Source organism: Corvus hawaiiensis, chromosome 25, assembly GCF_020740725.1.
Source record: "Corvus hawaiiensis isolate bCorHaw1 chromosome 25, bCorHaw1.pri.cur, whole genome shotgun sequence".
NCBI lineage: Eukaryota > Metazoa > Chordata > Aves > Passeriformes > Corvidae > Corvus > Corvus hawaiiensis.
In genome coordinates, this window is record NC_063237.1 from 1,973,636 (window position 1) to 1,990,813 (window position 17,178).

A 17,178-nucleotide genomic window follows, 5' to 3' on the forward strand; every position below is an offset into this window, starting at 1 on the left:
GTGTTTTATTTACAAGATGAATGCAAACATGTGGCTGTTGGAATAAAAGGGAGAAACCATTCAAATAAGCCCATGTGTGGGAAAAGCAGCTTCAGGCTGTGCAGTTTGTGGTACTTGCTCAGCCTTTGGATGTGATAAGCCTGTGTAATGTTTCACAGCAGTTTTTTCAGGACTTAGTCTAAGTAAAATCCTTTCCCTTTCCAGAACCTCCCTCACTCTCCAGGGGACTGCAGGACGAAACCGTGGCCGCCGGAGCCACCGTCCATTTCTGGTGTGACATTCGTGGCAATCCTGCTCCAACCCTCACCTGGCTCCACAATGCAGCTCCTCTCCATCCCTCCCCACGACATTTGCCCACAGGAAACCATCTGCAGATCTGCGGGGTCACCCTGGAGGACTCTGGCTTGTACCAGTGTGTGGCAAACAACGGAATTGGGTTTGTGCAGTCCACGGGGAGACTCCGTGTCCAGCCAGGTGGGAGCACTTGCAGCTCTCAAGAACTCATATTAAGCATTTATACTTTAAGCTTTATTCTGTTGTGTTTTTTTTTCCCCCCTAGATTATGAATTAATTTGTTTCTGACCACTAATCTTACAAAGAAGGTGCTTTCAGCTGGATTTTAAGAGATGTAGGGATTTCTGGGCTGGTGTGGCTACTTGATACTTAAAACCTGGATTATCAGCCACAATCAAATCAGCTTATGATTGGATTTGATGCGATTTATGCTTAAATAGAATCAGGATCCTGTTGTGTTGGATGAGCTGGTGCTCCAAGCAGTATTGGCTGCTGAGTAGTTAAGCCTGTTCCATAATCAAGTTCACACAACAATCATCAGGTTTGGGGTTAATGCACACTTCCCCTCTATCAGATTGGCAGGATCAGGTACCAGTAGTCTTTTTTGATCTCTTTTCAGTCTAAGATACCTTCTAATACCCAGAGAAGTTGATTTCTGCTAGCATAAGGATGTTGGCAAGACTGTTGCTGTCCCTTTTCTCTTCCTGTCATGCATAGCTGAAGCTTTGAACATCTCTGGACCAGTTATGGTTGGTGTGAGCTGTGCAGTGCCTGGCTGAGCAGAGATTTTGTGGCCAGCTTGTGTATGGAGTGGACTAAGCCAGTCTTGCCTGCGCTGTGTTCCTCTCTGACAGTCAAGTCTGTGTCATTTAGGGAATTTAAAGTGTGGTTTGAGTGTAGGTTTTTATCAGCCTTCTCTAAGGAGGAGTCTGTGCTGATCTCTTCAGTCTGGAAGGGAAGTCTGGAGATGCTGTGTAGAGAAGAAATAATTGTTAAAATGGTTGAAAAGAACCATGTGTGATTTTTAAAATCATATTGACTGGCATTAAGTGCCATTTCCCTTAGCTGAATTCATTCTTTGGTTGTATTTCCCCCCAGGCAAAGACTCTGTCCCCATCATCGTCTCTTCCCCAGTGAACACCACCGTGGTGGCTGGCGGGGACGTGACCCTGTCCTGCAATGCCACCGGCCTGCCCGCACCTCTGATCCGCTGGTACGACAGCAGGGGCCTTGTGCTCAGCCACCCCACTCAGGTGCTTCACCCCAAACCTCAGAGGCCTCCCCCAGCAGGGACAGAGCCCTCCTGCCTGTCGGTGCCCCGGGTGGGCTGGGGCTCCCTGCGCCTGAGGAACGTGACCCCTGAGCGTGCCGGGGAGTTCCGCTGCGAAGCCATCAATGAGCACGGCTCTGCCCTCTCCACTGCCTTCCTGACAGTCGGTAAGTTGAAGCCCCAAACTGCCCTCTTGGCTCCCTGATTTAGGTGAGAAATGCCTCAAAATAAGAAACGAGTGGCAGGTGGGTGGGGTGGAGTCTCAGGGAAAGGAAGCAGAGAAGTCTTAGTTGTCTTCATGGACCAGTTCCTCCCTCCCACCTTAGGCAAAGGAGAAATGCTGTGTGCATGGCATGGAATTAGCATCTTATATGTGATAAAAACTATCTGAGGGTGGTATTTTTTATTTATTTCTTGAAATTGCTACTAGGAAAAGACAGTACTTACACTAAAGCAAGATGGGAAAGAGCCTTTCTTCACATTGCAATATTATGTGACATTAATAACAGGTTTGAGCTCCCCCAAGTTCCCTTCACAAGAATTGAGATACAGATTTTTAGTTACATGAAGTTACTTAAGTTTCTCAGCTCTTTCAGCACCTTGCCTTAGTTAATTTAGCTGAATGCCAGGGAGATTTCAGGTCAGTGGGATTTAATATGTGGCCCCATATTTAAAGTTCTTTGGTTAGAGTTTAAAACTCCTGTAAATAACATGAAAAGATGCTTAAAGGTTCACTTAGGGGATAAAAAGAAAGAAGAAACCTCAAGAAAGTGATCCCATCATGTAGTTTTATAAATCAGTTATTTTTGGACCTTGCTGAGTGGAAACATGAAACTAAATATCATCCCAGAATTCAGCCTGTGTTAAAGAGAAAAATCCCACTGCTTTGCCTCAGAATTTTATGGCAGCGAGTTCAATTTTAATGCTTTGTTTATTAACTTTTATCGGTTTCTAATACGTTGTACTGGCTGCTGATTATGGTGCAGAGGGTGGTTAAGGCATTTGGTTTTGATATAAAAGTCCCTGAGGAATTTCTGGGAGCTGTTAGGGGTTTAGAACAGCTCCCAGCCATGCCAAAGACATGCTCAGACACTCAGCTGTTTAACGAAGAATTCCTGCCAGGTAACACTTCCAAAGCACCTGAATGACTTCAGCTGGGATTCCAGTGCATTTCTTTGGTAGAAGGATCAGCTTAAGCACCTCTCAGCCTCAGTACCTGGTCCCGTAATTTGCCTTGTCCCAGCACACAGTAAGAGAGCCCACTTGGCTGAAAAATGTATCTTTTTTTTTTCTTTCTGCTGGACCTGTTCCAGGCTGTGATTCATTGCATGGTCTTACAGCAGGCAGGACAACTTCAGCTGCCATCATAGTGAGAAACCACCAAAATGTAAAATGATGCCTCGGGATCCTGTACCCATGGCTCTCCCTTTTTTGAGTCTTTTTTAGACAGTTGTGGGGCTAGCCTCTATGGCAGGAGCTTCCCAGAGCTACTGAACACAAGGTTAAATCTCCAAAATAACTTCATCTAATGGAAATGATGGAGAAAAATACAATGCAGGCAGTCTGAGTAGCAGGAGAGGGAGTGAAAAACACAAGAAGGAGCATTTAGTCTGCGCAGGTGGGTGTTCCAGGGGCTAACGGGCTGAAGTTGCTCCTGCAGGAACCTTAGAGAAGCTTTGAGAAGTCCTGAGGTGATTTGAAACACTTGCCAGGTGTGGGTGACCTCACTGATGTGCTGCCTTCAGGTTTTGAGAGGGCTTTCCCAGCCTGTGCTGAGGTATTTGGAGAGCTGGCGAGCAGGGAGGATCGTCTGGCCTGGTGGAAGGTGTTCGTGCCCATGGCACTGGAGTGGAACTGGATGGCCTTTAAGGTCCCTTCCAACCCAAATCATTCTAAGATTCTATGAATACATTCTTTTAATGCCCAAATTTGGGACATTCAGTCCTTCTCTGGTTGCTGGTGGGGTCAGGATTTTGGGCGCATGCAGCCTTTGGCCTGACCCAGCTCAGTGCTACTGGTGTTCCCAGTGGGATTGGGAAGCCGAGGAAGAAAAATCTCCATGGCTAAGGGGAAAGGGATGGCACTGAGAGCAGCAGCCAAAAAAAGTTGCATAATGACACGGCAGCAGAGAGAAGGCTGATGTGCTGGGTTATATGGGTAGTAATTATAGCAGAAACTTTGCAAAAAGAGCTTAGATCTGAATTACTTAATGGGGATTGTTACCCAGGGGTTGTTTTCCAAAGCAAAAATACAACAACCCGGCAGTTGTTGACGACTCCCCTCCCGCAGCAATAAACACAGCGCTGGCTGTGGGTCTGCTGTCACCAGCTGAAACCACAACTCATTCTCCACTCCAAGGGTCCGTGTCCCCAGTGCCAGCAGGCGTCAAACCAAACCATGCCCACCCACACCCTCGGGGTCCACCACGGTGCTGAGGACCTTCCACCTCCTCCCATTTGTTTCCAATATCAGGCTCTTCCTGCTGCTCCTCTGACAGCAGAGATACCCTTTAGTTCGGGGATTGTTCTGGGAGTGTCTGGCATTTTAAGACCATCTGGCTTTGGGGACATCCTCCCTGTGTTTTTCCCTTCTTCCTGTCACTGAATTTTGTGGCATTGCTAAATAAATGAGAAGAAACAAACAAGGAATGCTTGCCGGGAGCGTGTCTTCAATTTGAAAAGAGAACTTTCCTTCCCAGCTTTTTAAAAAGTGGCCAAAAATAGCAGCCACACTTGCTGCTGGTATTTTAATGGAGGTTTGAAGGAATCTGAGTCAGCCAGGCTAACACTGCCTAGGCTTTACATTACCAAGGAATTTGTTTGTTTTGTAAACCAAGTTCCCTTCATTCCCTTCCCCTTCCAGACCCCGGCACGTAACATAAACCTACACAAATCTGAAAGGACGGACAGGGCTCCGAACATCTGGCTGTCCTGCTGCTGCCGTGTGCAGCCTTGAGGAGCTGAGCTGCTTCCCAAACCTTCTTTGCTTTAAGTACTGACGTTTTCTTGTCCTGGATAATCTCAGATGTCCAACCTGCCATCCTTTTCCTGCCTGGAATTCTGATGAGCCCTGCATCAGCCAAACAGGGCTTTTTTTAAATCTTGTGGCCTCTTTTAGACTACTGATACAGTATAGATTTTCTTTTTTCATACCAGCAAAAGTAAATAGGATGGAGGAGGCTGGAGAAGGATTTCTAGAAATGCGCTGGTATTAAATTGCATGTAGATCTTCCTGTAAACTGAGTTTATTCTCAGCATAAATTTTCGAATGAAGTAGTTGAGTTATGCAGCTTTCAAAGCTTCTCCAAATTACAGCTAAAACCTCAGAAACTGGTGTAGGAGAATGTCCTCTTGTGTGCATGCCAGCGCAGGCCATGAAAAGTTCCTTGTACAACAGCGTACAAATTACTCTGTTTGTCTCACAGATTTAGCTATATACTTATATATTTCTTTTAACATGTATTGCCATGACTTGATTTAGTGGAGATACAGTCAAACTGTGCCTGTAGACCTTGAGTTTCAGGTTTTCACTCTTTGCTACTGTGAAAAAAACACGAAACCAAATAAAAACAAACCAAACCCCACTGCTGTGCCCTGAAAAAACACCCAGGCCACAGCTTGGCACCAGGCTCAGATCTGTGTGGGCACCTCTGGACCTGGCGTTTTGCAGCAGGGCTTGTTTGGAAATGTCACTCTGAAGTGATTTAGCGTCCCCTCGGCACGGGGTGAACGTACGTCATCCTGGGGATGTAACCAGACCCTCCCTTTGCAGTTCCTCCAGCAACTGGCACGAGAGCAGGAGAAACAGCTCCTCTGGAGCTTGCCCAGAGCGACGAGAGCGGCGGTGATTTTGGTGCAGAAATGGCGTTTTCAAGCTCACCTCCAACAAAATCGCCTCTGGATGCAGCCGCGATGGAAAAAGCATCGAGCGCGGCTGCCCCGCCTGAGGCCCCCATCATCCTGAGCCCCCCGCAGACGCCGAAGCCGGACACCTACAGTCTGGTGTGGCGGCCGGGCCGCGCCGGGGGCCTGCCCATCAATGCCTACTTTGTCAAATACCGCAAGGTACCGTCCCCAGTGCCCCGGGCGGCGACACGGCGCAGTTCCTCTGGGTTTCTCAAGGAACCAGCAGTGCTGGTGTTAACCGGGACGTGGGCTCAGGCCTGAGAGAGCAAACGTGTCATTGAAGCACAACGTTCCTGTGCCCACACAGCTTGTTTGAGGGCTGGCTGAGGTTGTCGCAAATACACTGGTCTGTCTAGTTTTAAGTGAGATTTATCCAGGATTTTCTGTCCTTTACGGTGTCATTATGGGGGATGGGGCTCCAGGGTGTGTTGTGTGCAACGTCAGCGGGGTTAAAAATGCATTTATGTGAGCAAGCTTGAATCTGTGTGTGAGAGCAGAAGGGAAGCTGGGTTTTACCTTAGTACGTCACTGAGTTTGCTGCTCTGCATCCCAAAGGGACTCAATTAAACTGAACTTATCAAATATGAAGGTGAACTAAAATTTGCGGGGCAGTACCTACTATGGCATTAAAAATGGTGTGTCAACACCGAGCTCTTTTGCTAACATCCCATGCTGGGATTGCTGGGGCCTCTTGTGCAGAGCTAGGATTTGGACTCCGTGATCCTTGTAGACCACTTTCAGCTCAGGAGATTCTGTGAGTCTAAAATCAGAACCAAGCAATGCCTGCATCTGTTCTTCCAAGCAAACCAGTTTTCTGCCTGGCAAAGCTGTTTGATTTCTTTTTCATAAGCTTTTTAATCCTCTACATCCTGATCTTGTCTTAGCCTGGAGGGAATGCTTAGATTTTTGACCTGTTGGTTCCTGAAAACCAGGTGCCAGAGTTTGTTGGTGATAATTTTTCATCCAAAGGCAGTTGGTTCACGTAAGCCCTGGAAGCTCTGAATGCTTTTTTGACCTTTTTGATGCTCTCCCTTCTCTCACACCAATCCTTTCCACATTTAATGTGCTCACTCATGCGTTTCTCGGCAGTGAATTTATCCTGGTTTTTAGGGTGGTGCTCTCTTTGTGTCATTAAATTATTTTATTGATTTCCCTCTTTTAATAGAGGAAAAAAAAAAGATGGGGGAATAAAAGCCTTGGAGTGGTTTTGCTGTAGAAGAAAATAGTTGAACAAAGACCTCTGGCATAACCTTTGATAATCCACAGCGTTTAGATCTGCCTCCAATGTTTTATTAAAGTCTTATATTGTTTAGTAGTTTATTTTTGGTGGAATCTTTGTCTTTTCCTTTGGGATTTGGGGTAATGTTTTCCTGCAAAGGTCAAGCATTAAGAGACTACCCAGAATGTCTTTCTTTTCTTTAACAGAGCTGGTGGTTTCACTGCTAAGTTAAAAAGTGATTTTGTTTTAAAAAAAAGGAAACATGCATTGATAAACCCAAATCTTTGGTCTCCCTGACTTTTTTTCCCAGCCTTAAGGAATAACTAAGACGTACTTTTTGCCAATAAATATTTTTAAGTGCTGAAGTACAGGGAAAGCTGGGCTAGTACAGGCAAAATCTCCTTCTCATTAGGGTCCAGCCCTTTAGTAGCACACAGCTGAAGGCTGGCTGAAAATCATTCGGCCTCTTGAGTGAAAATGAAAAAAAAAAGGTCAAAACCAAGTGCGTGTGTGGAGAGAGAGAGAGAAAATAAGTTCATCCAAGGAGTGCTGTGAAAGTGGGTGCAAAGTGTGAGCAGTCCCTGGCTCCCGGTGCTCCCGCGCTGACCGGTTTCTCCCTGTGTGCGCAGCTGGAGGACGGCGTGAGCGCGGCGGGCGGCTGGCACACGGTGCGGGTGCCCGGCAGTGAGAACGAGCTGCGCCTCACCGAGCTGGAGCCCTCCAGCCTCTACGAAGTGCTGATGGTGGCCAGGAGCGCCGCCGGCGAGGGCCAGCCGGCCATGCTGACGTTCCGCACCAGCAAGGGTAGGTGCAGCACAATGTGCCCTGTGTCCCAGCCTTCCAGAGACATTTATTTAATGACATCAGTCGTTTAATGGCATCTGCTAAGCCATATGTGAAATATTCCGCAGTTTATTTGCTAAGGAACAGCCTCTAATAGCTAAAATTGCTGTAGGGCAAACTTCCCTGAGCGTGAGGCTGTTGGTAAGTAGAAGCTATTAAAAGCTTAATAATATTATTTTTGGGGTGATTGTTAAGATTTGTACTGGGAGGTTCCTCTTGCTTTAAGGAGCAAAGTCAGGGGCAGCCTGTCCCTGTTGAGGTTTTTCAGAGAATCACAGAAGAAACTCTGCACCATCGAATTTTCATGTATCTACAAAGCTGCTCCTGGTTTGCTTTGCAGACGCCTCAGTGACAATCTCTGCTCACCACGAGCCAGATGTTCTGATAGTTGTGTGCAGACAGCAACAAGCACTACATTTCTAATTAGAGCATTTTTTTCTTTCAAGCTTGGACACTGGTGCCTGTGCTCTTTAGCACACAAACAAGTAGATATTTTTCATACTACTGTCCAAGAATGGCTTTTATGTGACAGAGGGCAGGGTTAGATAGGATATTTGGAATAAATTCTTCCCGGTGAGAGTGGTGAGGCCCTGGCACAGGGTGCCCAGAGAAGTTGCAGCTGCCCCATCACTGGAAGCGTCCAAGGCCAGGTTGGATGGGGCTTGGAGCAACCTGGGATCGTGGAAGGTGTCCCTGCCCATGGGGGTGGAACAACATGAGCTTAAAGGTCTCTTCCAGCTCAAACCCTTCTGGAATTCTGTGAAGGACAGGATAGCTTAAAATTTTATTAAGACTTACACAAAGAAACCTCTAACACAGGAGTTCTTCTGCTCCCCCTTCATAGGCTGTGTCCTACCATGAGGCCAAACACCATTCTGAGGGGCCACAGTCATCCCCAGCCTGTTCTGAGCTGTCCTCTTCCTTGCACAGACCCTTGGAGAAGGAGCCTGGGGATTTGTCTCCATAGAAAACCCCACACTTACCTGATTTTTTGCCCTACGCCTCCTCCCTTTATCATCACAGGCTGCACATTCTTCCACCCCACCTTTCTCCACGAGTCAGGTTACCCCACGGTATTGTATCAAACTGTGGCAAAATCCCATTCCACCCATACTTTTCCATAAAAGACATCCTAGTGTTCGTGCTCATGTTCCTCCTCCTATCAATCCTCCCAGCTCACTGGGGGACTGAGGAAACTTCACACCAGCAAAGCCACTTGTCACAGCCCATCATATTAAACCCAGATGGTGCTTCTTGTTCACTGTCCTGTGCTCAATCCCTGGCAAACTTGGAGGAGTCAGTACTGCTACCCCTACTGCCACAGGTCAAAAGCCCTCTCAGCCTGGTGTGCTGGCTCCAGCTGCTTCCACAGCATTTTTACTCCTTCTCTAGACAGGGATTTCATCACCTGGTGGTGGTGTGATGAGTGGGCTCAGCAGCACAGGCAGGAGCTGGTGGCATCTCCACTAAGCGCTGTGGATGTCAGTACTGCAAATGGACAGTCATTCACCCACAGCAGAGGCCCTGGGCTGGTGTGGAAAATCTCACTTGCTCTCCCAGTGAACCTCCCTGATTGCTATCCTGACTGTTCAGCTTGGGATGTGGAGCCAGGGCAGCACTGTAGCGAGTAGAGTGAGCGTATAGTGAGCATTGACAAACAGCATTTCCTTATACAGGCCCTACACTGATGTACTGTCTGTCAAATCTTCTTAGAAAGAACGTCATCCTCGAAAAACACACAGGCTCCATCTCCACCTGCAGGAATCCCTAAACATCCCATTGTTCCTGAAGGCACAAATAATTTCGGTGTCATCCTTCCGGACCTGTCTCGCCACAGTGGAGGTAGGAGCGTGGATGGTTTGTGATTCGGGTGCTAAAAGTTGTATTGCAAAGAGCTGCATCTGAGTTAACCTGTGTTTATGACAGCTCCAGGTGCTTGTATTGCCTCCTCTATTTCCTGTTTATTCTGAGGCTGCTCTGTTACACAGGATATTTCCAAGGATGCTGCTGCCTGCATGGGTGGCTCTCAAAAAAACAAGAGAATTTTCACTTACAACCCATGTTCTTGCTGCATGTTTTTAAACCTGCGGTTTCTTTTTGCTAAATACTTTGTTTTTCTCTTTCCTTCCACTGAGAAAGAGCCAGGGGAAGAGGGGGAAATGGGAAATGGCTGTGTCAGAGCTTTAAGTTCTCAAAAGTGCATGGTGTCTGTTCTGAATGTTCTCCCGTGGCTTCCCAGGGATAGGCTTATTTCTGATGGTGAGGAGATACAAGTGCTTCCCAGTAGGTGTGACGTTTGGCCTGGTTTCCAGTGAAAAGAGCACGTTTGTAGTCCTTTTTCTCACCCCCCCGCCCCCCAGCCTTTGAACTCCTTGGTCTGGTTCAGGCAGATTTACTCAGGGGCTGAAATCTCAAAGGTATCTAAAATTTGGGGTAAAGCCAAAGGTGAGTGGAGAGGTTTAATAACACAGGCGAGGAGCCGAGCGTTGCGTGCTTGTGGCAGCACTGAGTGTCAGAGGAGCCTTACTCGTGCCTGGCTGCAAATGCTCAGCTGCTTCATGCCCCAGAGCTGCCAACCTGCTGCTCCTTGCTCCACTCCTCAGCACCAGCTCCAGGTTCATGAATCCAGGCTGGTTTAGTAAAGCCTCACAGCTCTTACAACCAGATTTACTAACGCCCCTCTTTCCCTTCTCTCTGTCCCGCTGCTGCCTGTAACTTCAGTGAGTTCTGTAAGTATATCCTGGTGCATGCTTTGTTCACTCTTCCTTCTCATTTCTCCAGCACTGGTTAATGTGGATGGGTTGAAGTTTCATTGGGTCTGGGGGAGTTTTGAGAGCTTGAAAATAATAGCCATGTTTTTCCTGTTCACTTAGTGTATGTGTCTGTTTCCATGTAGAAGTGGTTGGAATAGTGCAATGCCATATAATTTTTTAATATTGTATCGATAAGATAATCAATTCCTCTGTTGTCTGCTCATCATCCATCCTTTCCAGCAGAGTAAGGGCAGTGGTGATTTCAGGAGGATTTAAGATTCTCCTTGCTAATACGGGAAATCCAATGTAATCAGCAACGAGTCTAATCTGTTGTTCCCGAAAATTAAATTTCGGCTGACTCTAATCCTCTCGTAACCAAATTTCCCATTTCAGTTCCAGAAGCTCCCGACCGACCCACGATATCCACGGCATCGGAATCATCCGTCTACGTCACGTGGATCCCCCGTGCCAACGGGGGCTCCCCCATCACTGCCTTCAAAGTGGAGTACAAACGCCTGGGCCGCAACAGCGACTGGCTCGTCGCAGCTGGCAACATCTCTCCTTCCAAGCTGTCTGTGGAAGTTCGGAACTTGGAGCCAGGTATTAGAAATGGTCTTTCATTACTGCAGCTCCTCGTTTTTTTCGTTTTAACTTCTGCTTGGATTACCCCGTTTCTGCTCGATTAGGTTTGGGTTTTGTGTATGGCCTAGGAGCTTGTTACATGAATTCAAGTTGATTTCTGGCTTTCCAAGTGGAAAAAACCCCACCATAATTTAATACTTGTTCATGTGGAGAGGAGGGTTGTGTATCACTGCTATTTTTAACTTAATTGTCCTTCTAGTGAACACTCAGAATGTGGAGAAAAATACATTAATGGAAAAACATCTGTCCTGACTTCTTCCAGTGTCCAACCCTGAAAACTCAGGCAGAAAGCACAAGAGAAAAGGGAGTGGATAGGGATCCTTTGAAGCATCTTCTCAGAGCCCACCAGTTTAGGGACTTCCTGACTGATGGAGGCATCTGCATCTGTGTGTACAATACCCTTTGGATTTTCCTTGAGTGACTTCTAGAAGCTGTTTACATCTCCACATCAGTCTGTGGCAAGGCCTCCTCTGCTTTTTCTAACTGGATGTTGTGCAAAAAGTACTTCCTAATCCGTTTAGTCTCTCCTTGAATCCTCTTTCTAGCACTTGTTTTGCTACGAGGGCTTCTTTCTTCCACTCTTTCCCTTAAAAGGAGAAATGTATAGGTTCCGAGTGATCGCAGTGAACAACTACGGGGAGAGCCCCCGGAGCGCCGCGTCGCGCCCGTACCAAGTGGCCGGATTCACCAGCCGCTTCTCCAGCCGGCCCATCGCCGGGCCGCACATCGCCTACACCGAAGCCATCAGCGACACCCAGATCATGCTGAAGTGGACGGTGGGTATAACAGTCTCCCGTTCTTCTCTTCCCTGTACAATTTGTACTGCTGGGGCTGCTCAAAGTGGAGCATTAGGAGCTGTTTGCAGAGTGGTGAGTGGTGGTTTTCCTCCCCCTGAGTCCTGGACGTGATCGTGTTCCTAGGATGGGGCTGAGACACTTCATGTCCGTATGGTAGAACTGGGGGACTTAGTGGGACATGTGCCTCTCGAGCCCTTTGCCCCCCCATTTCCAGACCCTTTTTCCCACTCGGAGGCAGCCCTGTCAGTTGTCTGTTGCCTTTTGCACCATCTCCCAGCTTCCCTCCACCCCACTCCCCTTCTGGTTCCCTGGCGACCCCACACACCTCTCCTCGGGTTACGCCAGATGTGCCCAACCGGCAGCTCCAGTGAGGGGCTGCAGCCACCCCAGTCCACCTGCTCTGGCACAGACATATCAGAGGCACCAGTGGGCTTAACTCTGTCCCAAGCCCCTTCATGCCATGAGTTGTGAGTTGGCTCCGTTTCCTGCAATTCCTGCTGCTTTTGTCAATCCAGGCTGGGGTGGCTGGGAGTGTGTTTCAAACCCGCCGTCCTCCCTCACATCCAGTGGAGGTTTCACGTTAGAGAAACATTTTCCTTTCCCCTGTTACCTCGTCTATTGTAAACAAGTACTTTAAAGTCCTTATTGAAACCCACAGAAATTCTTTGCTCTTGTTTTGAAATCTAACCCCCTGGTATACTTTGGAGGATTTAATGTGTAGAGTTCCCAGTGTTAGTTTGCTCTGCTAGCTCAGCCTTAAGAGATGTTAAGGATAATAAACTTAAAATAACCTCTAGTTCCTCAGGAGACTGCATAACTTAAAGTAAAAGATTCTGAGCTGATTTTTAGAGTGACCTTAACTCTTTCTGAAGAGTTTTATGGTTTTAACTTTTCCATTTCCATTAATCATGCAGATTTTCAGGCTGTGCATTGTCAAACCCTAACTGAGGGTTTGGGAAGTGATGTGGGAAGAAAGTGTCAGCCCAAGCTTAGTCTCTTGTCCCCATCCCACTCTCTGGCTACTCCAAGGAGTTCAGTTACCTTTTCTTGCACAACTTTATTAAAAATATTCATATTTCCAGAGCATGACATACTCGGTGATGACAACTCAGCAGGACTCAGTTAAATTTTTTCTCCTCTCATGCAGTCTTTTAAAATTCTTTTGCAGTACATCACATCAAGCAACAACAACACACCCATCCAAGGATTTTACATCTACTACCGGCCTACAGACAGCGACAACGACAGCGACTACAAGCGGGATATTGTGGACGGTACGGTGCCGGGCACGCGTGCTTGGAGCGCTGCTCCATGGGGAAGGACACCCTGTAGCCATGTTGGCTGTGTTTATATGAAATCTAAACTGCTTTTCCCAAGCAAAGTCTTGACAATATATCTCACAGGAGGAGCTATCTCAACCACCTAACGTCAGGTTTTGCCCACACGTGAGCTGGTTTCTTCCTGCTGAAGCCTCTTTGACGTGGAAGCTTGAGAACTAAATGCTGGGCTTAGGTCTGGCTTGTTAGACAGCTGCAAATCCTTAATGAAGGTCTATTTAAACTGGTGTAGCTTCAAGTTGTATAAAGAGAAAGCAGTGTAAATGAGGTTTAACCCAGGATAAAAACATCTGGGTTACAGACTGTATTAACAACTAGCTGGCTTTTAAAATTATTTACCCCAGCATGGACTTTCTAAGCTGGTCGTACCTCGTGTGTAATTGCCCTTCTCTCCTCTTACTTTGCCTAATCACTTCTCCTGCTATAAGGAAGTTGCTTTTAGCCTCAAGTGCTGTAGCACTCTGCAAATGCAGGTATGTTTGTGCTTCATTCTACCTTTTAATCAAGTTATTTTTTTCCCCTGTGCACATTAGATCATCTTTTTCCTGGAAGAAGTTATTAGATAATGTCTATATTAGTCCAGAAGTGGAAAACCCTTTTAAAAATATATTATTTAATGTCCTTATTGCTCGGGCTGAGCAAATGCAGTGATCTCATTCTGGCTCGATGACGTTAATTATTTTTTTCCCCCTCATTTATTCAGTTACAAGAGGAATGGGCCTTTATTTTGAAAATTTTCCCCTGCCAGACAATACTGCACATAGTACTTTGATGCATGACATAAGCTTTTGCACACTATAAAGCTATTAAAGATCCAGAGTTTGAGCTCAGAGGCTTTAAAGAACCTTGTGCAGGCTGCACCTTCATCTGCAAATGTATTTTAGCCTTTGCTAGACAGAACTTGTGTGTTTATAAATCTTATACACTGAGCAGTTAGTTGTTTAAGTGGGCTCCACTGTGCTGTGAAATTAGCTTGTTTCGGGTTTTTTTTCCGAGCGTGTGTGTATTGAACTCTTTGTGGCAGTCTGAAACCATTAGCAGCTGCTCCGCTCTGCCAGAGCCTGCAACAGAAATCACTTGGTGGAAAGATTTAAACTTCAACTTTTCTTTACTGTGCTCCCCTAAATTAGCTTTTCAGGAGGGGGAAAAAAAGGAGAGAGAACTATTTTCAATTAAGTTGTGATTGGAAGCACTTGATGTGAAATATGTAGAGGAACATGTGACTTAAGGTATTTTTGCCATAAATCACTTGTTCTTCCCTTTTTCCCCCCTCTGTTACCTTTGAATTAATCTGGTTTTTGACAGGGAATTTTATCTTGAAATGACTGCATGAGTTGTGGAAAAAGTGTTGTGATGCCTGTGCTAGCTAAGTGCTTGCCGCAGGCTTTCCTCACCGCTTCCTGTTAAGTCTTGTCTTTCGAGACATTCAAAACTCTGTAGAAACCTTTTTTTTCCCCCTTATAAATGCTGCTACAGGCAAAATCAGATTTTATTTGAAGGAAAAAACAAGCAAAAAGCTTGACTCTGATGGCTCCTCCGTATCTCTCAGCCGCTTTAAGCAAAAGCAAAAAAATCACCCCTGTCCTGCATTTGTCTGTTTCTGGTCTGAATTTCTCTGTTTCGAGGATTGTGGAGATTGAATTTTAAATGTAAATGCAGTCTGATGTCAGTTGTTTAAATGTTTTCCCTTGCTAATGGTGCACGAAGAGGACAGTTAAAGTGCCTGTACTGATTCCAGTTCCACTAATGGTTTGAAGCGGAAACCTAAAACCTGGTGTAGTAATTACCGAAAGGAATGCTTGGGGGTGGGGGCGCCGGGAAAAGCGAGTCTGAATCTTGGGAAAACGTGCGATTTAGGGAAAGGCGGTTCCAGCTTCAGCCAGGGCTTGTCCACCCTCACTGGGACGTGCAGCAGGCCAGAGCTGGACACGAACTGTGCGGGGCAGCCCCTTGTCCGGAGGGGCCCTCCTGGGTATCCCCCACCCTACTGGGGCCGGGCAGAGGGTCTGGAGCTGGGCTGGGTCCCGGAGGAGTTTGAGCAGCGTCACGGTGACAGCCCCTGCCCGCCGAGCACGCCCGAGTCTTTTTATTAATGCTTAAATCAGTAGGTGGTAGACAGTTCCTTAGAAACAGTGGAAACAGTTCAAGGTGGTATTTTCCAAGAGGGATTAAGAGCACTCAAACAGTTAATTAAACTCCTTAAAAAAAAAAAAAAAAAAAAAAAAAAGAGGAAAAAAAAAGGTCGCTGTTCAGTAAAATTTGTCACAAGCCCGTGAAAGTAAAAACTGGGAATGATTTATCCTGAAGTGCTCAGTACTTCAGGAGGGTGTCTAAATGAAATGCTGGCCAGAGGCCAGAGATGACAAAACCGTCCTATTAGAGAAGATTGCTTGGCTGGGGCTCGAGCTCCACGGGGGCAGTGGCACCGGGACAGCCTTCGTTCCCAGGATGGTTCATAAAATGCACGTTCAATTATTTGCGGTTTCGGCCAAAGTGAGCAACCCAGACGTGTCCTTCCTGCGGGACACCGATGGCTGCAGTGGTACCTCGCACCTCGAGGGCAGCAGAGAAGGTCTGCTCACAGCCAAGTTCTTCCCTTGGCCCAAGCTTCCTGTGCCACTTTTCCTTGTTATTTGCCCAGTGTACTGTAAATAGTCAGCATAATCCACCCTAAACCCATCCCTTTGGCAGTTCCATGTTTAGGGTGCACAGAAAGCCCCCTAACCAACAGGGCTGCTGTTGAGTTTAAAGGCCCTTGTGTGGGCACTCAGATGTCTGGGTTTTGAGTTTAGTGAGTTCTGGCTTTTGTAGAGAAAGACTTTCTTAAAAAAATTAGTTGAAAGTACTGAAAAAAACCTCCCTTTAATTCATCAAAATGTCCTTCTAATAATCAATTTCACAAGATAACACAAGTCTTAGAGAGTCATGGAATAATCTGGGTTGGAAGGGACCTTAAAGATCATCTAGTTCCAACCCTCTGCCATGAGCAGGGGTGCCACTTGTAGACCATGGTTTCAGCTAAGTCCATAAACTGTTACTAAAGATTTTTGTGCTAGCAAGACAAGCTGCAGTGCCCCTGCATTTGGTAGGGAAGGACCCTGCAATGCACTCATCCATAATTCTGGCTCCTGTGAGTAACTGAACTGCAGTCGATTTACTTTTTCTCCCCACAACAGGTACAAAGCAGTGGCACCTGATAAATCACCTGCAGCCTGAAACTTCTTATGACATTAAGATGCAGTGCTATAACGAGGGGGGGGAGAGCGAGTACAGCAACGTGATGATCTGCGAGACCAAAGGTGAGGCTGCGGGGCCGAGCCGAGGTGGCGTTTGGGATGTGAAAGATCCACGGGGGGGGAACATTTTGTGCAGCACTAAAGTCAGCTGCAAGGATGACCATAATTTTCTGGAATGTTTCGGAGGATTGTTTTGTCTTCCGAAGCTGGGATTGTTTTGAACATATGGAAAGTGATCCGTTGCACTCCCGAGGCTCTCAGCAGAGCTCTGCAGCTTTGCCTGCCCTCAGAGATAGTGCTGCTGCCTCTGCGGTGCTGATGGCCTCTGCTTGGGAGACAACCCTGTGCCTGAAGATGACAGAATTGATTTGTATGTCTGTTTTATGTCTTCAGGGCTCTGTGACACGTTGTATAAGTGCAGACCACAGCAATTGATGGCTGTGTTGGCTGCCTCCATCCCTAATCCTGCATGCCTCTGGCACAAAGTTTGTACTGTTCTCGGGAAGTGTCAGATATGGCAGTCACATTTATTTTGCGAAGAATTCCTGTCTCCTTTAATCTCTAAAACCAAGTAAGGCTGTAAAGGGAAAATGCAGACAGTAAACTTCAAATGCAGTGCTATGAAAAAATGTTTGAAAAAAAAAAAAAGAAAAAAGCCCTCTGGGAACGGAAGCATCAAAATTCAGCAAAGTGAGTAGTGAAACCTTTGAAGGAAGGAGTAGGAGCTGCAGGGCTTCAAGGCTGCACACACAGTTGGTCTCCCTCCTGCAAGGAATATAACTTTCTTCTCTAATTTTAAAATGGGCGAGATGTAATCTGTCATTCACACTGCCTCTTCTGTAAAATTTATCTCCCCCAGGCTTATAAGGGTGATCCAGCTTA

General features: G+C 46.7%; 1 protein-coding gene across 3 annotated transcripts in view; it reads left to right on the plus strand.

The window, feature by feature from the left end:
* Nucleotides 1-17,178, plus strand: part of CDON (cell adhesion associated, oncogene regulated) — a 53,508-nt gene that overhangs the window by 26,125 nt on the left and 10,205 nt on the right. For all 3 annotated transcript variants that reach the window (XM_048328826.1, XM_048328827.1, XM_048328825.1), the window contains exons 7-15: nt 205-474; nt 1,393-1,731; nt 5,336-5,628; nt 7,318-7,492; nt 9,245-9,373; nt 10,678-10,884; nt 11,521-11,702; nt 12,892-12,997; nt 16,237-16,359. In XM_048328826.1, coding sequence (XP_048184783.1) covers nt 205-474; nt 1,393-1,731; nt 5,336-5,628; nt 7,318-7,492; nt 9,245-9,373; nt 10,678-10,884; nt 11,521-11,702; nt 12,892-12,997; nt 16,237-16,359 — 1,824 coding nt within the window. The remainder of the gene's footprint in view (nt 1-204; nt 475-1,392; nt 1,732-5,335; nt 5,629-7,317; nt 7,493-9,244; nt 9,374-10,677; nt 10,885-11,520; nt 11,703-12,891; nt 12,998-16,236; nt 16,360-17,178) is intronic.